Here is a 24127-nt window from a genome sequence, read left to right on the forward strand (position 1 = left end):
CATATCCGGCATTGCCTCTGGCGCCTGCGCTCTGTGCTGGGGAGGCCGGGTGACGTCTGGTGAATCCAAGATGGCGGCGCTCGGCTGATCCTGCTGCAGGTGAGGGGCCCGGGGCGGTGGGGGCGGGATGCAGCAGGTATGTGCGGGGCAGGGTTGGGCAGCGGAGCTCCGGTCGCGTCCATATCTATGCTCTCCGTCTTCTGCAGGTGACGGAGGTGCCGCCGCCTCCCGCCTGACGTTCCTGGGGAGACCCTGCACCGCTCCTGCCGCCGCGGCCATGTCTGGGCCCGGCAACAAACGCGCCGCCGGCGACGGGGGCTCGGGGCCCCCAGAGAAGTTGAGCCGCGAGGAGAAGACCACGACCACGCTTATAGAACCCATTCGTCTGGGGGGCATCTCTTCTACGGTTCGTTCCCGCCCTCAACTCTGTTCTCCGCCCCAGTCGCCCGGAGCCTTATTCCCAGTTCCCCACATTTAGCAGGGTCCACTTTACAGAACACTGTTGAGAGAAACCGAGAGCAAGACGTCTGCTCTCCATTTCCAGATAGGAAAACAGGCTGCAGAAGGGTTCGGAGGAGACAGAAGCGGCCCCGCCTCCACCAAGGCGCCCTGTGGGTGTCCGCGCCCCTGTAAATCCTGTTAGTTAGCGTGGGGCTCCTCCTTCCACCCATTGCGTTGCTGTCCTCTGTCCGTCTCTCTGATTGATGTCTTGGGTCCTGCTTTCCGTGGCAGGAGGAGATGGACCTGAAGGTTTTGCAGTTCAAGAATAAGAAGCTAGCGGAGCGGTTGGAGCAGCGACAGGCTTGTGAGGATGAGCTCCGGGAGCGCATCGAGAAGCTGGAAAAGCGGCAGGCCACCGACGACGCCACGCTCCTCATCGTCAATCGCTACTGGGCCCAGGTGGATGCCCCTCTGCCTTCCAGGACTGGCCTTGATCCACTTGCCCATTCTCAGACTCCTGCTGGGAAGCAGTGTGTGTTATCAGGGAAGCACCTGAGGAATTCATAACATTTTTGGTGCTTTCTCCCTTCAGCTGGATGAAACTGTGGAAACCCTTCTTCGACACCATGAGAACCAGGGGGAGCTGTCTTCAGGGACAGAGGCGCCTGGAACCCAGGAGGGGCCGACCCGTGATGAGACCCTTCTCACAGAGCCAGGGACGTCAGAACTGAGGGGTAGGGCCAGAGCCCGAGGACCTGGGGAGCTTAATTACATTCTGGGAAAGGTCCTGGAGAGGAAGGGACTTTGGATATTAGGCTCCTGGAGTCCCTACCTCCCCTCCCACACAGGCACATAAAATTGATTTCATGTTTGGGCAGCTAGTACAATGGGTCGAAATACAGGCTTTGGAATCTGAGTGACTTGGTTCATAGTGCAGTTTATGTTTTGAGATTTGTTTAGTTAAAAGTGTTAATATGGAGTGTTGACTGTGTATCTGGCACCGATCTAGACTTGCAGGAGACATAGATAAGCAAAAAGAAATACTGCCTCTGCCATCAGAGAGGAAGTGATTGTAAATCAAAAGTTAAAAGTATAGGGGCCCCTGAACGGGAATTAGTGTGTGCGCACTTGAGTGTGGTTCTATTTTATTTTATTTATTGATTTTAGGGAGAGAGAGAACATCATAGATTTGTGGTTCCACTTTTTTATGCATTCGTTGGTTGATTCTTGTATGTGCTCTGACCAGGGATCAAACCCACAACCTGATGCTCTAACCAACCGAGTGGCCCAGCCAGGGCCTGGTGTGGGTTTAATTTAGTTTGAGAAGGCTTCCCTGCAGAAATAATTGGGAGCATTTTGGCCTTGGGGGAATTACCTCTTGAATCTCTGTTGTTTTGATTTCAAGATGGGGATAACAATGCACTATAGGTGTCGATGTGTTAATTCAGTGAGCCAGAGAGTGTTGAATGGCTCAGTCTGGAACTTGGTTCAGAGTTGTAACTGCTGCTATTATCCTCATTAGTGTCTCCATCCCTCCTAGAGACCCTGCCCATGCAGCTGCGGCCCCCACTCAGTGAGCCAGCCTTGGCTTTTGTGGTGGCACTGGGTGCCAGCAGCAATGAGGAGGTGGAGCTGCAGCTACAGGGCCAAATGGAGTTCTCCAAGGCAGCCGTGTCCCGTGTCGTGGAGGCCTCAGACCGCCTGCAGCGCCAGGTGGAGGAACTCTGCCAGCGAGTATACAGCGGAGGTTGGTGCTTTGTGCCCCGCCCCAGAGATCTCCATACCAGTTTGCATCTTTAGTCTATCCCTTTCTCAATGCCTCTGGCCCAGAGGCAGCCAGAATTTCCCAAGGAATAAATCAGTCATGTTCTCGGGGAAGGGTTAGGTTGTAGATGGGGGCTCCAACTTTGATTTCTGGAGTTGAATTCTAAAGAGATCGAGAAGAGGAGTTGTTGATTCTAGTGGGGCTAATCCCTTTTGGCGGGATATCTTTTTTGGAGCACTTTGCACAAGACAGAGCAGCAAGTGCCCAGGCTTTGTAGGCAGATGGGCTTCCCAAGCCTTAGTTCTGTCACTCTAGCCTTGGCGTTCTGGGTAGATGGCTCTCCTCTCCGAGCTGGTTTCCTCCTCTGTGCGGTAGGGGTAAAAACTCCTAGCTTTGTCATGGTGGATCACACTGGGCACAGAGCAGACCCCAGAATGAGTTAGCACTTTTCCCCATTGCCCTGGACTTGACTCTGACCCGAGCCCTGACTTCCCAGGGGATAGTGAGCACCCTGGTGAGGCGGCTCGGGCACGCACCCGGGAGCTGGGCCGTGAGAACCGGCGACTTCAGGACTTGGCCACCCAGCTACAGGAGAAGCACCACCGTATCTCATTGGAGGTGGGCGTTGCATTTTTGGGGGTGGGATTAGACCCAGGGCAGGGTCTAGGTTGGGTGGACACCCAAGGATCTTAGGGAATCAAGTCTCCTCATTTAAGCATCTGCCCTCTTCGTTGTTCTCAGTACTCTGAGCTCCAGGATAAAGTGACTTCAGCAGAGACCAAAGTGCTAGAAATGGAGACGACAGTAGAGGACCTGCAGTGGGACATTGAGAAGCTGCGCAAGCGTGAGCAAAAGCTCAATAAGCACCTGGCGGAGGCCTTGGAGCAGGTGGGGCTAGGGTGCTGTGTCAGATGTAGGGGCTGGGAACCTAGGGCCCTAGGTTCTCTCCTCACACTCATCTGTCTGTCTGTCTTTCTTTCTCTCCTCTCCACAGCTCAACTCTGGCTACTATGTGTCTGGGAGTTCCTCAGGCTTCCAGGGGGGCCAGATCACACTCAGCATGCAGAAGGTGAGCAGGTATCATTCTTCCCAGTCCCTCCCATAATCTTTTCTCTACCCTTGACATTCCCCACAGAATTATGGTGTCTGAGGTCCTTCCCTGTCACTCATGCTGCTCTTTGTTGTATTCATGCACAAATATGTTCAGTAGGTCATTGCTAAACACTAAGTGCTAGGCACTGTGCTGGGAGCAAGCATATTGGAGAACAAGATAGACAAAAACCAAAGCTTTCATGGAGCTTAAGTTCTAGTCGGGAGAACTGACAAGAAGTAAGGAAAATAGTACATCAGGTGGTTATAAGCACCACAAGGAGAAAGTGTAGACAGTAGATAAATGGAAGTGTTGGGGGTGATTGGAATTCTTAGTTGGGTGGCTGAAGAAGAGCCTTGCTGAGACAGTCCTACCTATGCTCTCACCTCTTGGCCGTTGCACATTTTCTTGGTGCTGTGGGGGATCACCATGCCCTATTCCCGTTCCTTCAGCTTACTCTTCAGGGCTTCCAGGAAGCCTTCTCTCACGCCTTGTCAGTTACAGGCCTTGGTTCCCAGCATTCACATGCAGTATTGAGTTTACTTCCACTTGCCTGGGAGCTCTTAGGAAAGTGCTTAGGTCTGGCTTGTCCCAAGGGCTTCAGAGTACATCATTGCTACACATAGGAGAGTGTGAGTGGGGCTTATGTGAAGGAAGTGTGCCGCCTGGCCTGGCCCTGACTGCCACAGCCTTTCCCATCCCACAGTTTGAGATGCTGAATGCGGAGTTAGAGGAAAACCAGGAATTGGCCAATAACCGCATGACAGAGCTGGAGAAGCTACAGGCCGAACTTCAGGGGGCTGTGCGGACCAATGAGCGCCTCAAGGTGGGCAATTGGGGCCGGAAGGGCCTAAGACTGCAAGGTGGGGGCTGAATCCTTTCACTAATCACTTTTGGGCATCCCTACCTTTAGGTGGCCCTACGTAGTCTTCCTGAAGAGGTGGTTCGGGAGACGGGGGAATATCGAATGCTGCAGGCCCAGTTCTCACTGCTTTACAATGAGTCTCTGCAAGTGAAGACCCAGCTGGATGAGGCCCGGGGGCTGCTGCTGGCCACCAAGAACTCCCACCTGAGACACATTGAACACATGGAGGTATGGCCCTAGATCGGGTGGGGGCTGTGGTAAGTGCCAGACCCTGAGGGTTAAGGCTTTCCTGGTCTGAGTCCCTGTATGCCTGCCAGGGGTCCCTTGGGAATAAATTCTTAAGCCCTGAGGCCTAAGGCAGGGGGCTTGCCAGGGAGCAGAGGGACTGTGTGGGTCCTTAATGCCTCAACCCACAGAGCGATGAGTTGGGGCTGCAGAAGAAGCTGCGCACAGAGGTTATCCAGCTGGAGGACACACTGGCCCAGGTACGCAAGGAGTACGAGATGCTGCGCATCGAGTTTGAACAGAACCTGGCGGCCAACGAGCAGGCGGGTATGTGGTGAGGACGGGGTGGAGGTGGGCCTTATCTGGGATTCCTGGGCCCTAATGAGGGGCTGCTGCTCATCCAGATGCAAGAGGTTTAACCCTTCCTGTCACAGAGCCTCATCTCCCTGTGGAAAACAGGTACCACACCACCTGGCTCAAAGGCACAGTAAGACTTAACCAGCTGAGGTGGTTGATGGAGCGGGCTTAGAACATGAGCTGCCAGCCCCACCTGTGGCTCTCTGGCCTTCGGGTGTCTCTCTCAGATAACTCATTTATTTTGGAAAGAGTTATTTAATACCACCTGTGGCCAGGCTCTGTTCTAGGCTTTGGGATTATACCAGTGAACAAAACACTGGAGCACTGTTATAATGGGGGAAGGCAGGAGTAGAGAAGAAAATATGGAATATGTATTTTAGATAATGACAAATATGCCAAGAAAAATAAAGCATGGATTGAAGACAGGAAGTATTAGGAGAAAGGGTGTTGCAGTTTTGGATGGGGAGGCCTGAGAAATGTATTACTGAGAAGGTGACGTTTGTTTAAAAATCCAGAAGTAGATTAACTCACTTTTGTGAATTTACTGTTATCTGTTCTTTTTTTTTTTTTTTTTAATATATTTTATTGATTTTTTACAGAGAGGAAGGGAGAGAGATAGAGAGTTAGAAACATCGATGAGAGAGAAACATCGACCAGCTGCCTCCTGCACACTCCCACTGGGGATGTGCCCGCAACCCAGGTACATGCCCTTGACCGGAATCGAACCTGGGACCTTTCAGTCCGCAGGCCGACGCTCTATCCCCCGAGCCAAACCGGTTTCGGCATGTTATCTGTTCTTTTGAAGGAAATTTGGAAGTATTTAAAAATGTACATGAGCAGAAATAACACAAAGACAGTGGGAAGTTACTTTTGGGTGAATTTTCTTCAAAGTAAAGTCTGCATTACTTTGATGAGGTCATATTGTAAAGTCTGCATTACTTTGATGAGGTCACACTGTATAAGGCTTCAGTTTTCCTCTTTGTAATGGGAGTGATGGCTCTGGCTCCTCCTCTTCCCCCACTAAAGAGTTGGGCCCTAATCCAGGGGCCAGTCTCACGTCAGTCCCTGACCCTCCCCTAGGGCCCATCAACCGTGAGATGCGCCATCTGATCAGCAGTCTTCAAAACCACAACCACCAGCTAAAGGGGGATGCCCAGCGATACAAGCGGAAGCTGCGGGAAGTGCAGGCTGAGATTGGCAAGGTGAGGAGAGTGCTGCCTGGGAGAAGCCTTGGCTAGACCCCAGTGAGTACCATCTCACTGCAGCCCTGTTCTCTCCTGTTCTTTGCAGCTCCGGGCCCAGGCCAGTGGCTCTACGCACTCTGTCCCCAACCTGGGCCACTCAGAGGACTCTGGCCTCAGTGCCCCAGCCGTAGGGAAGGAAGAGGGCGGGCCAGGCCCTGTTGGAGCCCATGAGACCAGAAAGGAGATAGCGTCAGTGCCTGTTGCCGCCATGACTACCTCCTCAGCAAAGAAGGAGGAACTGGTCCCCTCTGAGGAAGATGCCCAGGCCTTAACCCCCGGGTCCCAGGGCCCCTCTTCCCGGGGCCGAGAACCTGAGGCCAGGCCCAAACGGGAGCTTCGGGAGCGGGAAGGGCCTGGCCTGGGACCCCAGTCTATAGCCTCAGCACTTTCAAGAGCTGATCGGGAGAAGGCCAAGGTGGAGGAGGCCAAGAGGAAGGAGTCAGAACTCCTTAAAGGTCTCCGAGCAGAGCTCAAGTGAGGCCCTATTCCTGTCTTCTTCCCACCCCTGCCAAGTGGCCTCCAGCCCTACTTACCAAGTCCTCCTGTGCCTCCCCCAGGAAGGCCCAGGAAAGCCAGAAGGAAATGAAGCTGCTACTGGATATGTACAAATCAGCACCCAAGGAGCAGCGGGATAAGGTGCAGCTCATGGCAGCTGAACGCAAGGCCAAGGCCGAGGTGAGGTCAGGAAGGGCTTGTGGGGCATATAGAGAGGCTACCCGATAGGGTTCTGACCAAAGCAGAGCCCTAGATCAGCAGGAAGCCATGACAAGAGCACTCGCTCCTTCTGGCGGCTGTAGGTCGATGAGCTCCGGAGTCGTATTCGGGAATTGGAGGAGAGGGATCGAAGGGAGAGCAAGAAGATTGCAGATGAAGATGCCCTGAGGCGCATTCGGCAGGCAGAGGAGCAGATAGAACACCTGCAGCGCAAGTTGGGTGCCACCAAGCAGGTGTGAGCCTCTTGTGGTTCTCTTGCTTCTAAATGTTAGGATTCCCTTTACCCACTCCCTCCAACCCCCCAGTCTTGGGTGCTTCTAGCAGATGGCCTGGTTCCACTCGGTTCTTTGCTCAGTCGTGTGTTCCTGGGGTTTCCCCATGGTCCTCCTGTCCATCTACCACACTCCATCGGTCCTTGCCCACACAGGAGGAGGAGGCCCTGCTGTCGGAGATGGATGTGACAGGGCAGGCTTTTGAGGACATGCAGGAGCAAAATGGGCGGCTGCTACAGCAGCTGCGGGAAAAGGACGATGCCAACTTCAAGCTGATGTCGGAGCGGATCAAGGCCAACCAGATTCACAAGCTGCTGCGGGAGGAGAAGGATGAGCTGGGTGAGCAGGTTCTTGGCCTCAAGTCACAGGTATGGTCACCCTGGGCTTGTAGGGTGGAGCTGGAGAGGCAGGGGCTTCCCAGCACTGAATCTCTACCCCTGTCCTCAGGTGGATGCCCAGCTGCTGACCGTGCAGAAGCTGGAGGAAAAAGAGCGGGCCTTGCAGGGCAGCCTGGGAGGTGTGGAGAAGGAGCTGACGCTGCGCAGCCAGGCCCTGGAGCTCAATAAGAGGAAGGTGAGGCCAGGCCCGGGGGAGGCAACATAAGATGCTGGCTCACAGCTGAAGAAGTCAGGCTCACGTCTCAAACTCTTACTATGTTCCAGACCCTGTGCTGAGGACTTCCCACACTTGGTCAGATTTCAGTCTCATAATGATCCTGTGATGGTTTTTCTTGTTATCCGTGAGGAAACTAAGGCGCAGGAGGTCAGCTGGCTTGCTCAAGAAAGAGTAGAACTTGGGTTCGGTGGGTCTCCTTGGCTCTAGGACCCACATCCTGACCTGTAAAATGGGGATGGTGGTTCCTGTCACATAGTTGTATTAAAACTAAGAAATATCTAGTTTGTGGTAAAGGCTTAAGATAGATTTTCAGTTTCTCCACTGGGCTTTTTTCTCCTCCTGTTTCATTCATTCATTTAGGCCGGAGGTGGGGAGAATCAGTATAAGGCCTGCGAAATTATTTGGTCCGGCCCTGCCAAGTCAATTGCAGGCGGGACTCAAAATTCAATAAATCTAGGAGCTTTTTTCATAGCAACAAAATTTATAGTAAGTGGACGATATTAAGCGAATGATGTTACAAATTTCCAAATGGCCTTGGTGAAAAACGTTCCCCACCCCTAATTTAGGCAGTGTACATGCCCTTGCTGTATATACCCGACCCCGTGCTGAGTGCTGGGGAGACCATGGGAACAAGGGGGTCCTATTAGAAGAGGGAAATCCCAGTCTTTAGGGACAGATAGCCAGCCAGTGATCCCAGAGATAGAATGTTATCACAGATCATAGCAAGTTTTGTGAGGGATAACTAAGGTGGCTGTATAAAAAAATATGAAGTGACATTTAAGTTGAGGGAGTTGCAGGAGAGACGTATGTATTGGAGTTGTAGCAGAGGGACAGCCCTATGAAAACTTGGAGTCAGGAGAGAGTGTTATGCAGCTGAGGAAAGTGTCCGGAATGAGGAAGAATAGGAGGAGGTATGAGTCCAGAGGTCAGGAGGGACCAGCTCCAGTGAAGAAAATTGGACTTAATCCCAGGAGCAAGAATCACTGGAATGTTTGACACAAGCATCTGTGGACCATGGTGCCTAACTCCGTAGGCTCAGGAGAATGGTGCCCTCCTTGTCTCCCTACCTCAGGCTGTGGAAGCAGCCCAGCTGGCTGAGGACCTGAAGGTACAGCTGGAGCATGTGCAGACGCGGCTGCGAGAGATTCAGCCTTGCTTGGCAGAGAGCCGGGCCGCTCGAGAGAAAGAGAGCTTCAACCTCAAGAGGGCTCAGGTGTGCGCATGGTGGGGACAAGGTCACTGGTGTGGCCTGGGGTGGCAGGGGTCAGGATGCGACCCTTGTACTCAGCCTAGCCCCTGTCCTGCTTCAGGAGGACATCTCACGACTGCGGCGCAAGCTGGAGAAGCAGAGGAAGGTGGAGGTTTATGCAGATGCGGATGAAATCCTCCAGGAGGAGATCAAGGAGTACAAGGTGGGGCTGTGGGGCTCAGTTGTGCCCCATCAACCTAGGAATCTTAAATGAGGGGCTGGTTGGAGCACTAGTGGGTAGTCTGGGGACCCCAGAAATAAGGTAGGATAGCAAAAAGTGGGCAGAACCGGTTATGGAGAACAGACAACTGACCAAGAATTGTACACATACTGCAGGTCAGGCAGTGCCTGGCCAGGGGTGGGAGGGCCTGGAACTAGACCTAGTCACAGAGCTCTTGAAATTGACAGTGTGTTGGAGGAGGCAGCCAAGTAATTCTCCCCTCTGAGTGATCAGCAGTGTGGGAACCCCGGGGGAAGGGAGGCTCTTAAACCGCCCTGGGGGTCAGCAGGCTTCCTGGAAGGAATGTCATCCTAAAGAAACATGAAGGATGAGTCCGAGTTGGCTGTGAGGAATGGGGACAAGAGGATTCTGGCAAAGGGGAAGGCAGAGGTGAGACCCCCTAATTGAGAGAGGGGTGCTGGAGGACAGCCGGACCTTGTACTTGGAGGACAGAATGTGGGTTTTGTAGTGACCAGCCAGCCCGAGAACACTGGGCAGTGTCAACTTGAAACGTTTGACACAGGATCAAACGTGCGGTAAACCAGGTTGGCCACATGGAGACACGCAAGGGTTTTAAACCAGAGCGTTGTGGTCTGATTTGCTGTCAGATTTGGGTTAAAGTAGGTAAAGACTAGAGGCGGGGGTTTGTTAAGCTATTGTAATCGTTGAGGCAAAACCTGATACTAAGAAACAAGTAGAGGGGCTAAGGAGATACTTAAGAGGCAGAATTGCTTGGATTCAGTGACTGGAGGGAGACAAAAATACTGAACTCCTGGGTACCTGATGTGAGAAACTGGATGAATGAAGAGTGGCATTTAGTGGGATTAGGAAGACCGAATAGGAGTAGGGGTTGGTGGACAGTGTTCAGAGATGTTGAGCACAAGGTGCCTGCGGGACATCTGGGAAGGCACTCAAAGCAAAAGGGCAGGTCTGGGGAACAGAGGTTTGGGGGTTATCAGCTGAGGCAGAAATAGAAGTGAGGGTCTGTGGCATAAGAAGGGACCTCAAAGCTTTAAAGATGGGCTGGAGAGAGAAGCCTGTGGACTGGGGTGAAGGAGAGTGATGATCATAGAGGGAGTTGATGGGGGAAGCACTTCAAGGAGGAGGGGGTGAGCTGAACCAGAGCGGCCAAGAGGGCAAATGAAGGGAGTGATGAGAGATGCCCTTGGGTGTGGCAGTTTTGGTGGGAATGGTTCTGGGGCGGGTGGAGGTGGAGGTGAGGTCAGCTGACAGATGACCTGCACACTCGCTAACTGGAGTGAAGAGAGGGTGGAAGGTGGGTCGCAAACCTTTGAAACAGTTTGGCCTTAAAGGGTGAGAGGCAGCTGCAGGCAGCTATGGTGGGGAAGGGAAGGATTTCTCAAGAGGAGACAGACTTTGGAGCCTGTCAAATGCTGGTGTAGGGTTCTGAGGGCTAGAGGTGGTGGTGGTGGCTGGGCGGGGATTTCAAGCCGAGCAGAGGAGGAATGTTTGTGAATGCTGAGTTGAGGGAATTCCTGTCTGGAGTCGGAGGAGAGACCTGGTGGCAGGTATCAGGATAGGAGCAGAGATTTGTGAAACTTCCAGGGACCCACAGCAGGATCTCTGGACCCAGTTGAGGGAGGAGACTGCATATTTCTAGTGGCTCTGCCATGCCCCCGTGACTAGAGGTGCAGGTGAAGTAGACATTTGGCTTAAGCCAGGATTGGGGTTTTTCCAGAGAAGAACAGAGAGGAAAGAGATGAAGCCCAAGGGCAGAGAAGCCCAGGCTGAGCCTGTGGGCTCTTGGCCTTGAGAGGGAACGTGTGACCAGGTTAGAATCCAGACGGCGACTGTGTAGCTTTGAGACCAGCTTCTTCTGAGTCTCGGTTCCCTCGTGTAGAGTGCTCACGCACACCTCCCAGGGCTATGGAGAGTTGGATGCAGTTGGCTGTATATGTGATAGCACAGCCAGAACCACCTCCTGCTGTCGGCTGGGGTTCTGGGCACCGTCAGGACTGTTCCTGAGCTGATCGGCTACCTTTACCTGCCCCAGGCGCGGTTGACCTGCCCCTGCTGTAACACGCGCAAGAAGGACGCAGTGCTTACCAAGTGCTTCCACGTTTTCTGCTTCGAGTGCGTGCGGGGCCGCTATGAGGCCCGCCAGAGGAAGTGTCCCAAGTGCAACGCAGCCTTCGGTGCCCATGACTTCCACCGAGTCTACATCAGCTGAACCCGTAACTCAGGGGACTTTGGAACACCCGTGGACCCTGGGGGCTGTGCCTCCAGCCCCTGCCCATCCAGTCGGTTTGGGGTCTCCAGTGCATGCTAGTGGGAGTGGGGTCAGCCAAGCTCGGTTCCACCTTTTCTCCAGTCAGAGCTGAGGCACCCACCATGCAGGAAAGATCTGCTGTGAGAACCCAGGTCCATCTCAGCCCTAAGGGGGAAATCCCAAGGCTGTGACCCCCATGGAAGAGGAGACTCACTCACTACCTGCTTACACACCCGCAAGTGAGGACCAGGGTGGGCTGGGTTCCAGCCCCCTGCTTCCCTGCCTTCCAGGCCCAGGCAGGGCTTCTCCTGTGGAGTTCCCTGGGCTCTTTGGTCCGGCTCTTGTGCGTGGGGGTGGGGGTGGGGGTGGGGGTAAGGGTAGGGGTGGGGGAGTAACAGTCCTCTTCCTCGGGAAGCTCTGTGGTTGCTGCAGTCACCTTGCCCTTATTTTGGGAGTGCTGAACCAAGATCACGTTTCTATTCTAATCGGGCCCCTCTGGATATCTTCTCCCAAGCCCTCTTACCCCACCTCACGCTTCCCAACCCGTCCCCAGCCCTGACTCTGCTTTCATCCTGGTGGCCTTAACTGCAGTGGAGGCAGAACTTCTGATCATTCCAGGTAGAAGAGCTTCATCTAGCCCTGTAACTGAGCCTGTACCACGATGTTTGCTGTGCTGCCTGCCCAAGCAAACTGGGCTGTGAGGGCAGCAGGCCTGGCCTGGAAGGTGGAGCTGCTGACAGGTGCAAGGGGCCACTCGGACTCACAGCCCCTGCTCTAGAGATGTCTTGTAATATAGGCTGTATGTCATGAATAAACATCCAACCTCCAGCCTGTGGTCCGAGTAGCCAGGTTCCATGCCCTAAACGATTTTAGCTGCTACCCGTCTTGTGGCTGCCCCGCCTGGCGTGTGAACCTGGAGCTTCTGTACAGATGAGAGACCCTGCTCCTCTCCACCCAAACGCGTCACGCTCAGACCTAACGGCTGCCAGAGGTTGCTGGCTGGGCTCGAGGGAGGAGCGTGCCTGCAGGGAGGAAGGATCCCGCCCCTTTGGAGGCAGCGGGCCCCTCCCATTGGGAAGAGCTGACCCTTCTGCGCGGGGCTGGCCACACCCCTGGCAGTCATTGGCTGCAGGGGAGCGCCCAGCTGCATCCTGGGAAATGGAGTTCCCAATTGGCACCTAGCGACCAGGTCCTGGGGGCGGGGAGAAGTGCGTCCTGCGGGAGGCCCTCCCCCTCAGGCAAACAGATTGGGACGCCTCGGTGTGCCTTTCTTCATTGCAATTTGCGCCGGCGGTCGCGTGTCCCCTCCGGACCGTTTCGAGCGTCGAGGGGCACTTCTGGGTTCAGCGTGTTGACGGGTCGGAGAGAGCCATCACTGAGGCTGTACTGGGGCTCGCACGGAGGCCGGTGCTGACCGGGGTTGGTTCCGGCGCTGGCGTCGGGGCCATGGCCAGGCTAGCGGCCGCGAGCTTGGCCACAGTCCCACTTTCGTGCGGTCCTGCAGTCGCGCCTTCACAGGGGCTTGCAACCTGGTCTGTCTGTGGGGCCCACCTGGCGCCCAGGCTTTCGGCGGGGCTGCAGCGGCTGGGCCAGGTTGGACTGGAGACGGACACGCGGGCTACAGTGGCTTCCTGCGCTGTGCTGGAGGTGGCGGGCACGCTCACCGAGGCACGGGCCGTGGCCGGAGATGGCATCGAGCCTCCGAAAAAATGTGCGTGGCTGGAGGGCAGCAGTGGCGAGGGTGAGGGAAACGCAGCACGTTGCATCACAGTGAGGCTGCTTGGCGCCGAGAGGCTCTGGTGCCCGGGAGTGGGTCGGGGTCAGCCAGTCTTCTAAGTCACCCCCTTCCCAGGAGCCACTTCCCTGTGGGCTCCTTCCATGCAGGTTACTGCATATCGCCTCCCCACGTATCTTCCATATCCAGAGGAGCTTAAAACTGCTGGTGAGTCCTCCTACCTGATAAAGTGGGCATCAGACCACATTCTCACGCTCAAGCCCAAGGGGATGAGAGAAAGATGCCAGAATTTCGGTGACAGGAGCAAGCTCTGATGCCACAGGAGTACAGAGTAAACTCCATAAACGTTGTTTTGCAGTAGCCTGCCCAGTGCTGGGAGGACCTATAGGGGCTGGCCAGGCCCCTCCAGCCAGGAGTTTTGGCCTCTTACAACCCCAATGGCCTCCGTGGCTGTGATACCCTGGATTCCTTGGATGCCAGGCCAGAACTGACCTTGCCTGGCATCTTGAGGGTGAGCAGATGTTGGCCTTCTGATGAAGGTGCCTGTTTCAGCCAGAACTAGGGCTACTGTCTGTGATTGGACACAGGGTCCAGTGGAGCATTTAGCACTGACCTCTCCAGAACTTCCCTCCGGCCCTGTGGTGCTACACTCCCCTAGTTTTCCTCAAATTTACTATTTTCTGCTGGTCCTCTTCCTAAATTCTCTTTCTACTCTGCCACTCCTCCTGGTATGTTTATCTGTGGCCACAGCTACAGCCCAACTCCTCCAGCCCAGTTCTCTTTCCTGAGTCCAAACGTGGGGGGCGGGGGGAGTCGGGGGTGAGATCATGTCTCTCCTTAAAAATCCCCCAATGGTGCCCTGTCCCAAGGCTCCACAAACAAGATGCTCCACACTCTGGCCTCTGCTCTCTACTTTCCTTCAATCCCCACCCCGCTCTGTTCTAAACCCACACCCAACTGTTATGCACGCTTTATCCCTCCCCCCCCCCCCCCCCCACCTATACCATTTCCTGTTGCCACAATCCTCATTCCTTAGGTCACTTCCTCAGCCAGTTTCCTGATGCAGTGCTGTGGCAGGCACCGTGCCTGGGTCCACAGCCCCTTCTAAGTCTGAACAAATCACTCCCCTAGTGCCAGTTCTCTCCCTGGAGGCTCCTCTCTTTACTCCTATGCCGAGACCAGTTCTGATGTCCCTCAATTGTCCCCAGGACTGGGGACACGGGGAATGTGAGATAGCCTTCATTACCTCTCCATGAAAGGCAAGTCCCTCCTTCTTTTCCCCTGCCTCACCCCTTGCTTTCCACATGGGGAAGGGGGAGGGGAAGGAGAGGCAGGGAGCCTTTCCTGGGAGCCTGGGTCAGAGAGGCACAAGGAAGGTGGGAGACAGCTTCCTGGCTGGCCCAGGAGACTCCTGGCAGACCGGGGCAGAGGCAGGCGATGGGTTAAAGCAGGTGCTGGCCTCAGGCTCACCATGACCAGGCCTAGGCCTAGGAGATAGTGCAGAGGTAAGCCCAGCATTGAGGATTCATCAGAGCAATCCTGCCTGGCCCAGCGTGGAGCCCAGGCAGGCCCAACGGTGGGGGAGAGGCTTGGTTAGGTGCTCCTGGCTATTTGCATTTCCCTCCCTTCCTTGCTGTGGCTCTGAAGCAAGTGGCTGCCCTTCTCTGAGCCTCAGCCTCTCCACACGGTGAGGGCTGTGGACTACAGCCTGAGAGTAAGGTGACAAGCCAGGTCTCCACCACCACCGCTCCTTAGAGTCCAGGACGCTATGGTCCAGATAAAGGGCTGGGCCAGGTCCAGGACCCAGGTGAACCAGGGAAGGTGGCCGCCAGCTTCTGGAACTCGGTCTTTGGAGCTTTCCCACGTGGCAGTCTGGGGAGGGAGCAGGTATCGTGGCCAGAGAGGCCTCCGTGGAGCTGCACAGCTGGACCTGAGCCAGCCAGCGCCAGTCACCAGGCAGTCACCCAGGAGTCAGCAGGACGTGCTGGTGCCAAAGCCAGACATCAATCAGCAAGAGCTGCCAACTCTGCCACCACCTCAGAACGTTTCCCCCCCTCTCTCCCAAGGGTATGGATTTTAAAACTCAATAGACCTGCGCCAGCACTTGAGGGTGGGGATTCTAGGGCCTTGAGAAAAGACTGCAAGGGCAGCCTGGAGCTGGGCTGAGCTTTTGGGGTTACATACGGACCCTGGCTCTCGGGGAGAGACAGCTCTTTCAGCTTGCTCTAGGGTTCAAAGAGAAGACAGAAAACGCCTGGGAAATCTTATTCCCTTTATTCTCTTCTACTAATCAACATGACCACCAGTGACACAACACTGTTACTGACACACAACACTCAAAAGTGGGGCCTCTCTTCACTCCAGGGGCACAAGTAAGGTGAGGGGCTTCCCTAATGAGGGCAAAGGAGTTTGGGGCTGCTCACCTCAGGGGCAGGTGCCATGGAACCCCCTCTCGGTGATGGTTTCAAGTTTCCCCATCATTCGGGATTCATGCCCAGTTCTTTCGAGTTCCCTTCTGACCTCCATATCCATAGCAGTTTCGAGTTTCACCCTAAGCTCAGATCAGTTTCTATTCTTCCCTCTGCGTTCACCAATGACTCTGTGACCCTAGCTGCTGGGCTCCTCAGTGAGGCACTTCTGAAGAGTCAGGCCTGCGTGGAGTTGGACAAGAGGCCTTCCAGGGCGATCCGGGCCTCTGCCTGAGCTGGTCAGAGGGACTCTGGACATTGCCACCTCCCCCAACCAATCCCCTGCTTAGTTCCTCCCCAGATGTAACTTGTTCTGGGAGAGGAGCACCTGGCTTAAGGAGTTTGGGGAAGTGGGCAACAGAGAACAGGTCATACCCCAAAGGTCTCTGACTCTGCCCTTTTCCTGCTACAAAACCCCAGACCCCAACTCATCGAATCCACATCATCCATTGAAGTACCGGAGCCTCAACTCCTGGCCCTAACCCGTTCCTACAACATGCGAGCATCCCACTACATATGCTACAGCCAGGTCCTCGATAGGCCCGCAGCCGGCCTTTGACCACACTGACCACCTCCCCCTGGACTGGCCCCCGAACTCCAAAGGCTGCTCCCCAGGACTCTCCTGGAGACAGATTTCTCAGACGGTTTTGGGGGTTCTGCTTCTACCTTTAAAGGGGGTTTGTCTCCCACTGGAGTTTCTTTCTGCTACCATCTTAGAGGGAAAAGAATCTGCTTGGATGTGGAGGACTGTGTCCTGTCCTGTCTCACGGGGACACGCCCTTTGTGGAGGCTTCTGTTGGCAGAGCTTCCGCAGACAGGCTCCTCCCCTCAGTAGTGCTTTCCGACCTTGCACTTGGGTCGGGTGGGACTTCAATGCAGATGGCAGGAAGGGTTTCCCCACCTTCATGCCATGCCTGCCTTCTCCTCCCAGCAGGCCCGGCCTTTTCCTCCTAGTGTTCTAGATTTTGATCCTTTGGATTTGAGGGTTATCCTTTGGGGGGCAGGGGAGATGAGAGGTGGACTTTCACCTTTTGAACTTCAGGTAATGAAATGAGACGTCTCTTCCGCAGCTTTGTAGGATTCCAGGTCACCCTCTCAGGGATGCGACTCCTGAAGGGGCCACCTCTCCTGGCACGTTGGCTCTTACTCCAGGACCACAGTGCATTACTGGGGTCAGGGGGCACTTCCTTTGGACCCAGCACTGGATGGTGTCTCCAAGGTTAGGGGATGGGTTCTTGTTACAGATGTTTCAAGAGTTTTCTCCAACCATTTCAGAGGGCAACAGTCTCTCCCCTGCCGCATCCATCCAGTCATGTTCGCAGGTCCGGCTGGGTTACTGAAAGCGGGTCACTGTGTGTGAGAACAGGAGACGGGTCTGGCAGGGGTGTGGCTCTCATCTTTCCGTTTCCCTCTGAAGGTTTCTGACTGAGAGGAGAGGAGTCAAGTAGGTGGAATCCCTTCCCAAGACCACAATCCGGCTGGGTTGTCACTTTAGAGGGCTCCAGGTATGGGGCGAGGAAGGTGGTCAGGCCTCCATATACCTTTCTGTGGGGTGTTTGGACACGCATCACTGTACAGGCTGGCTTATCCTGCCAGCAGCCTTGCTATCAGCTCAGAGGAGAGAGTGAGGTTTAAGAGCAGATCGCTGACCAATCAAATCTCTATTCTCTTAACTTGCTGTCTCTCATTGCCAGAGAACCTACCAGAGCTCCCGCTGACTTGCAGAAGAGCACGCTCGCTCGAGAGGATTTATGCGCACACAGGCCTTGAGTCTCCCAAGGGGAAGGGCTTTATTCTTTGGAGGTCAACTAGCAGCAGTTCTCCCTCTTCACTGAGGACAGAATTCAAGGAAACGGGCTGCCACTGCAGTGACAAGGGTGGCAGTTAGAGTTCAGGAGGAACCTCCTGTCAGTGAGACCTGAGATGTAAGCAGGAGGGACCCTCCATTCCTGGAGGCCTCTCAGAACAGAAGTCCCCAGGAAAGGGGTGTCCTGCCTGGCTGGGGAGGACCCTGGCGGCCTGGCTGGGGTCTGCTTGCACTTGCAGCTTAACAAGCTCCCAGGAACGGGGAAGACAGCCGGGAGTTAGCTGGTTCCATCTGAACAGTTTCTCCACTTGGTTTCCTTCCCTCAAAGCACTCTAACAGAATCCCCTGACTCTTCCCCCTAAATTTTTGTGGTGGTTCCCCAGTATTCTTACACTTAAAGTTATATGCACCCCAAACTTCAGCCTTTAAAAGGCTCAACATTGCATTTTTTTCCTTCCCCATTTTTGGCTTCTTTCTGCTAAGGAATTCCATGGGCCTGTACCTCTTCGCACACAATCTGTCTAGGATTGGCCTTGTACCCTGAGGAACCCCCAGTGCAATGAGCTGGACTTTCTCGTCCTAGTTCCTGGGTCATTTCTCCTCTATGGATCTGAGGGCTCTTCATCACTTGTTTTTGTCCTGTCTTTGTTTTCTTCCTTTTCCAATTCCCACATTTCACTCAGGGTAACTGTCCAAGGCTTCTGGGAAGGAGCCCCCTCCCACACGCCAGGAGGAGAGAACACTGCTGAACAAGTTCACGGGAGGCTCTTTCACACCTTCTGAGGGTCCCTGCTCCCAAAACAATGCCATTGCTATAGTCCCTGCGTTTCCCCGACCCTACGGTTTTACAAGGATTTCAGTACAGTTTTCTAGGGTTGTCTAGAGACATACGGGACCTCATCCTACAATTAATAGGGCTTTTATCCACTATAGTTTATAGGGATCTTCTGCTACAGACTTAAAGGGCTTTTTTCCTACATATTTATAGGGTTTCTAACCCAACGGTTTTTCTCTACTGCATTATAAGTGGTTCCCACCAACAATTTATAGGGTTTCTTACCACTGATATAAAAGCACTATTTTTACCCGGGGTCCTTTATCCTCCACACGTCTACAATCTGATAGGGTTTCCTTTCTTTTCTCGTACAATATTTGGGGAGATCTAGTGTTCCTCTCAGGAGAGAGAGGCCCCGGCCTCCAGACCCATTTCACGGGGCAACCCCTGGGTGGCAGCTCCTATGGAGGAGGAGGGCTGCGACCTCTGTGAAGCCATCTCCACACTCGGGGCACAGATAGGGCTTTTCTTCCAAGAGAGTTTTGGGGGTTTCCGCTTCCCCAGGGCTGCTGCTCCCTGCGGGTGCGGGGGCCTCCCTTTCACCTTCCTGGCTTGGGGGTGGGATGTCTGGCTCTGGAAGGGGGTCTTCCGGTCTGGGGGACTTTTCTTGGGTGTGTGTCTCCTGGTGCCGGATGAGGGCCAGGCGATCCAGGAAGGAGGCCCCACAATCTGAGCAGCTGTAGGGTCTGGCCCCCAGGGGGCTCCTGAGGTGCTCCAGGAGGACGGAGGAGCTCTTGCCCAGCTCTGGACTCTTCTGCGTTTTCCCACCTGCATGGACTTTCTGGTGCAGCAGCAGCTCAGAGCTGAGCCCAAAGCTTTTTTTGCACTCAGGGCATTTAAAGGGCTTTCCACTTAGGAAGGGACTGGGCCCTGCCCCTTCTGCTAAGCCAATCCTATAATCAGGAAAGAGAAGGGGCTTCTCGTTGCCGTGGGTGAGCTGGTGTTGGAGGAGCACAGCCCGATCCAGAAAGCCTTCCCCACAGTGGGAGCAGATGTAGGACTTGGAGGAGAGCAGGCCCAGCCTTTGGCTGAAGCCCTCCTGCCCCTCGGGCACTTTAAGGGGCGGTCCTAGGGCGTCAGCTCTGCCCTCGGAAGCACCTGGGTAGGAATTGCCCCCAAAAGGGAGCCTGGGAGGTCGGAGCTGAGGAGGCTTGGGGGCTGGGTGTGCGGCGAGGCCGTCGGAATTTCTGTAGGGGTTTTCTCCGATGTGGACCCTCTGGTGCTGCATGAAAATGCCCTCGTCGTTGAACCCCTTTCCGCAGACAAGACACTTGTGTGGTTTGGCTCCAGGGGGCGGGGTGAGCAGGGCGGGGTCCCCGAGCAGCGTGTCGCCCTGCGCTCTCCGGGCCGGCGTCTTCCCTCTTTCGTGGATCACCCGGTGCTGCTCCAGCTCATGGGCCTCCAGGAAGGCCTTCCCGCAGTCGGAGCACACGAACAGGTTCTCATCCATGTGGGTGCGCACGTGCGTGATGAGGTTCGAGCTCTGGCTGAAGCTCTTGCCGCACTCGGGGCACTTGTAGGGCTTCTCGCCCGTGTGGGTGCGACGGTGCTGGATGAGGTGGGAGCTGCGGATGAAGCTCTTGCCGCAGTCGGAGCACTTGTAGGGCTTCTCGCCCGTGTGGATGCGCTGGTGGCGGATGAGCGTGGAGCTCATGATGAAGCTCTTGCCGCAGTCGGCGCAGATGTAGGGCCGCTCCCCGCGGTGGATGCGCTGGTGGTTGATGAGGTTGGAGCTGACGCTGAAGCTCTTGCCGCACTCGGGGCACTTGTAGGGCCGCTCGCCCGTGTGCGTGCGCTGGTGCCGCAGCAGCGTGGCGCTCAGCGTGAAGGTCTTGCCGCAGACCGGGCACTTGAAGGGGTCCTCGCGCAGGTGGGTCCGCTGGTGCTTGATGAGGGTGGAGCTGTGGCCGAAGCTCTTGCCGCACTCGAGGCACTCGTAGGGCTTCTCGCCGGTGTGCGTGCGCTGGTGCTGGGTCAGCTCCGAGCTCTGGATGAAGCTCTTGCCGCACTCCGTGCAGCGGTACGGCTTCTCGCCCGCGTGGATCTTCTGGTGCTTGAGGAGGTTGTGGTTCTGGCCGAAGCGCTTGCCGCACTCGGGGCACTTGTAGGGCTTCTCGCCGGTGTGCGTGGCCTGGTGCTGGATGAGGTCGGAGCTGCGGTAGAAGGCGCGCCGGCACTCGCCGCACTTGTACGGCTTCTCGCCCGTGTGCGAGCGCTGGTGCTTGATGAGGTTGGTGCTCTGGGTGAAGGCCTTCTCGCACTCGGTGCACTTGTAGGGCTTCTCGCCCGTGTGCGTGCGCTGGTGCTGCACCAGGTTGGAGCTCCAGCTGAAGCACTTGCCGCAGTCCGGGCACTTGTAGGGCTTCTCGCCGGTGTGCGTGCGCTGGTGCTGCACCAGGTGCGAGCTCTGGGTGAAGCTCTTGCCGCACTCGGAGCAGGTGTTGGGGCGCTCGCCCGTGTGGATGCGCTGGTGCCGCAGCAGCTTGGACCACTGGCTGAAGCTCTTGCCGCACTCATTGCAGATATAGGGCTTCTCGGCCCCGGAGGGGCGGCCTTGCACCAGCTCCCGCAGGCTGGACTCATTGGCAGGGACCACCGGGGGGCTGTTCCAGGTGGTCAGGGTCCCCCACTGCCAACTGGCCTCACAGGCCTTGGTCCAGTCAGACGGGGTAGGGACTACCTCCGGGGCTGGGGCGTCAAGAGGAGTCTGGTGGTCCAGGGGTTGGGGGTGACCCAGGGGAGAGGGGGGGTCCTGGGGGGCTGAGGGCTCCTGGGAGGGCCTCTCCGGGGGCATCTCTGGTGGGTCCTTGAATTCTGGACTCTGAGCTGGATCGCCCAAGATGATCTCCTCCCCAGAACTTTCCTGCTGAGGGCTCTCCTCTTCGTTCCCACTCTCGGCACCTACAGAGAGAAAGGGAGTCTCCAGCCCCCATCTCCTTTCAGAACGCGGGGTCCGTCTCTCTCCCCGCCCCTGGGCTTCCCCCAGAGTCTGGGCCCCTCCCTGAACTGGGGCCGCTGTCTTGTCAGGACTGCCGTCCCTTCTTGCGCCCCTCACCTCTGTGAGCATCGCTGGGGCTCCCTTCAGGACCCCGCAGATCCGGGCCCCACAGCACTGCTTCGGGCTCCATCCCGGAGCTCAGGGCCGTTCCAGGGACCCTGGGGAGAGAGGAGCACACGATGGGAGCTATCTCCCGCGTTTTTTTTTTGTTTTTACTCCAGACTTGCCCATCCCCCCAGCTCTCACGCCTCCTTATGTAAACTTCAGTTTCCTACCAAGCCGTTTTTCTGGGCATTAGTTTTCACTGTGCTTACACCACCCCCACAGGCCCGATCCCTGATCCAGATCTCAAGATCACCACTAAGCAAGGAGATGAATGTAAGAGTGTAATTAAAAGCTCATCAGTCATAACCCTTTGAACCCTTTGAACTGGGGGCTGGAGACGTATCTGACACCCACAGGGGAGGTGGCCCTCACCCCACCCCTATGATGCCCAGGGGCTGGGAAACCTGTTATTTTGCTAATCAGAAGAAGCTCATTAAGGCTCTAATTTCCCTCCTTAATGGGGCTGCTAATTGGGACCAATAAACTTTCCTTAAGAGCCTCACAGAGAACTGAGACGCCTGGAACACGTAAGGAGTTAAAAAAAAAGAGACCACTCTGACTTTCCTGAGGCGACAGGAAGGGGGAACTGGGGCACGTCCCGTTATCCACGTCCCCGTTATCCACGTCCCCGTTATCCACGTCCCGTTATCCACGTCCCGTTATCCACGCACAGAAAGAAGGTAGGGCCAGGTTAAGGGAGGGGGCGTTTTGGAGCCACCAGTGGCCTGTGCAGGAGTGACCTTGAGAGGGACATGGAAAGGGAAAGCGAGAAGGGAGCCGTGTGTGAGGACCACCGGCGGCTGCCACAGGTCTGTGTGGTGTCCTCGTTATCTCGCCTGATCTTCCCCACAAGCCCCTGAGGAGACTCAGGAATCAGATCGTCCATTTCACAGATTAGGACATCAACCCTCGGGGAGATTCTCCGAGGCCACAGGCTGGGAAGAGGCAGAGACCAGCAATGCAAGGCTCTGTGTCTGGCTCTCCCAGCCTGACAGGAAGATGACCTTGGAGTCACGTGAGACTCACAAACGTGGGCTGCTGGCAGGGCCGGTGATGAGAGCTCAGATTGGAGACATTCCTGGGCCCGAGGTCCTGGCTGTGACAGGAGGGGTTGGGGCCAGCGAGCCTGACAGTGTGCGCCTATAAACTCAAACAGTGCTCCCCAGGGAGGGCCCCCTGTCGGTCCCGTTCCGGGGCCCCTTCTGTACGGTTCGCTCTGTATGGTCACTCCTGTGTGCTGTGCCCCGACGATGCCTGACCCTGAGCAGGTGCACAATACGTTCTGTTCAGTGACCGGAAACGGAGGAGAGGCCCTTGCTCCTGGACCTGTTTGCCCGATGCCTTTAAAGGTCAGTCTGCAAGGGGACCCCGCAAAGAAGCAGTGAGAGTGGCCTCCTGGGCAGACCTGCCAGCTCACCCCGAGCAGGTGCTGTGCGTGAGGGCGCAGGACCCGAGCTGTGCTCACTTCCCGCAGTGTGAGGCCTCGGGGGTCCCAGGGGGAGCTTCTGGGATGGGTACCGTGCTGGGGGCAGTGGTACGGGCAGGCACCTGGGACTCAGGAGGGCTCGGGAGGAGGCCGCTGGGAGGTAACCCAGTGCAGCAGGAGCTAGAGGAGCCTGTTACGTAGCAGCAGGGGAGACAGAGTTAGATTTTAGGAAGTGAATTAATTTCTTCATCTCTAGCTCCTTGGGCCATGAACCTCTCCCCTCCCCCGGCTAATGTCCCGGGAGGTGGAAGCAGGGCTGCCTGTGCAGGAGGCCGGGGGTGCTGCGGGGGCAGGTGAGCCCCGTGCACCTGGACTGTGCCCACACATTCCAACTCGGCGGGGCAGAGTGGAGGGAAGGGGTTAACACCAGGCCGCCATGAGTATGGAAGTGGGGAGACCCAGGGAGCTATTGCTTGGAGCAGACCTAGGCCCAGGCCCTGACCTCGGACCTCGAGCCGGTCCCACTGCGGAGGGAGGGGGGTGGGGGAGGCGCCTTGCAGAGGCGAGGAGAGCGGCCCAGGGTGACCCTTCAGTGGCGGCGGCGGTGGGCACGGAGCCATCGCGGTCTCCGGCCCCCCACGGCCGCAGCCCGGCCCTGGACTTGTGCTCCGGCTGGTCCCCGCCATCCTCCTCCGGCTCCCGGCTCCCGGCTCCGGGCAGGGGCACCCCGCCTCCCGGCCCGGGCTCCCCGCTGGCTCGCAGCCCCCCCGCCCCGCCGGCGGCTCCCCTCCAGATGCCCGCCCCCTCCCCCACCCGGACCCCCGCTCCTCCCGGAATCCTCGCCCCGGCCCCCCCGCCCGGCCCTCCCCCTGCGACCGGGGCCCGGCCGGCCGCCGCCTGCTGCCCATTGTTCCCGGCGCCTTCCCGGGCCGCGGGCCGCCCCTCGGGAGCCCAGGGTCCCCCACTCACGGCTCTGGGGTGTGGGGAAGGCGGGGCGGGGTCCGGCCCCGGGACTTAACCCCTTGGATGCCCGGCCCGGGGGGCGGCGGGCCGGCTGCCGAGGGCGCCGGGGTCCTCCTCGGGGGGTGATCCCGGCTGAGGACCGGACCAGTTCAGGGTGACTGGGACGGAGCAGGAAGTGACCCCAGCTTCCCGGGTCCCTCTAGCCTGGAGTCAGAGCGCCAGCTCTATGGGATTTAACCCTTCGCCTCCCGCGGCCCGGGACACGGCGCGGCCTGGGCGCGGGGCGGTGGCGGGGACGAGGCCCCGGTGTCCGTCCCCGGCGGGAGCAGGCGGCCCGGGGGGCCCGGGGCCGGTGGGGGTCCCCGCATTCCTGGCCGCTCTCCATGTCGCCGGGCTCTGCCAGCCGCCGAGCGAGCCGATTGGTGGCTGCGGGTCCCCCGGGGCGGCGGCCTTTGTTGGGACCCGGACCCGGAGATGGGCCCGGTTCCTGGGCGGTGGGGGGC

General features: G+C 56.8%; 2 protein-coding genes across 3 annotated transcripts; one reads left to right on the plus strand and one right to left on the minus strand.

The window, feature by feature from the left end:
• The first annotated feature begins 44 nt into the window (after nt 1–44).
• RNF40 (ring finger protein 40) lies at nt 45–11635 on the plus strand. 2 transcript variants are annotated; one of them, XM_070413589.1, is made up of 20 exons: nt 45–99; nt 207–406; nt 733–900; nt 1034–1175; nt 1982–2188; nt 2703–2824; nt 2948–3094; nt 3201–3275; nt 4003–4122; nt 4210–4389; nt 4578–4713; nt 5824–5945; nt 6034–6461; nt 6545–6662; nt 6785–6934; nt 7129–7341; nt 7421–7546; nt 8661–8801; nt 8899–9000; nt 11072–11635. In XM_070413589.1, exons 2-20 carry the CDS (start codon nt 278–280, stop codon nt 11246–11248), a joined length of 3003 nt encoding a protein of 1000 aa, XP_070269690.1. In that variant the 5' UTR covers nt 45–99; nt 207–277; the 3' UTR covers nt 11249–11635. The 2 variants fall into 2 exon arrangements, with proteins under 2 accessions (XP_070269690.1, XP_070269692.1); XM_070413591.1 differs by lacking the exons at nt 8899–9000; nt 11072–11635 and having other exon boundaries at nt 7129–7312; nt 8661–8748.
• A 3591-nt stretch (nt 11636–15226) lies between these two features.
• ZNF629 (zinc finger protein 629) lies at nt 15227–23772 on the minus strand. The gene is made up of 3 exons (XM_070413592.1): nt 23631–23772; nt 21188–21288; nt 15227–21033 (listed from the first exon to the last, which is right to left on the minus strand). Exons 2-3 carry the CDS (start codon nt 21258–21260, stop codon nt 18506–18508), a joined length of 2601 nt encoding a protein of 866 aa, XP_070269693.1. The 5' UTR covers nt 21261–21288; nt 23631–23772; the 3' UTR covers nt 15227–18505.
• Between the last annotated feature and the right edge of the window lie 355 nt (nt 23773–24127).

This window comes from Myotis yumanensis, unplaced genomic scaffold (genome assembly GCF_028538775.1).
Source record: "Myotis yumanensis isolate MYYU_CA2020_CCGP unplaced genomic scaffold, mMyoYum1.0.hap1 SCAF_4, whole genome shotgun sequence".
Taxonomy (NCBI): Eukaryota; Metazoa; Chordata; class Mammalia; order Chiroptera; family Vespertilionidae; genus Myotis; species Myotis yumanensis.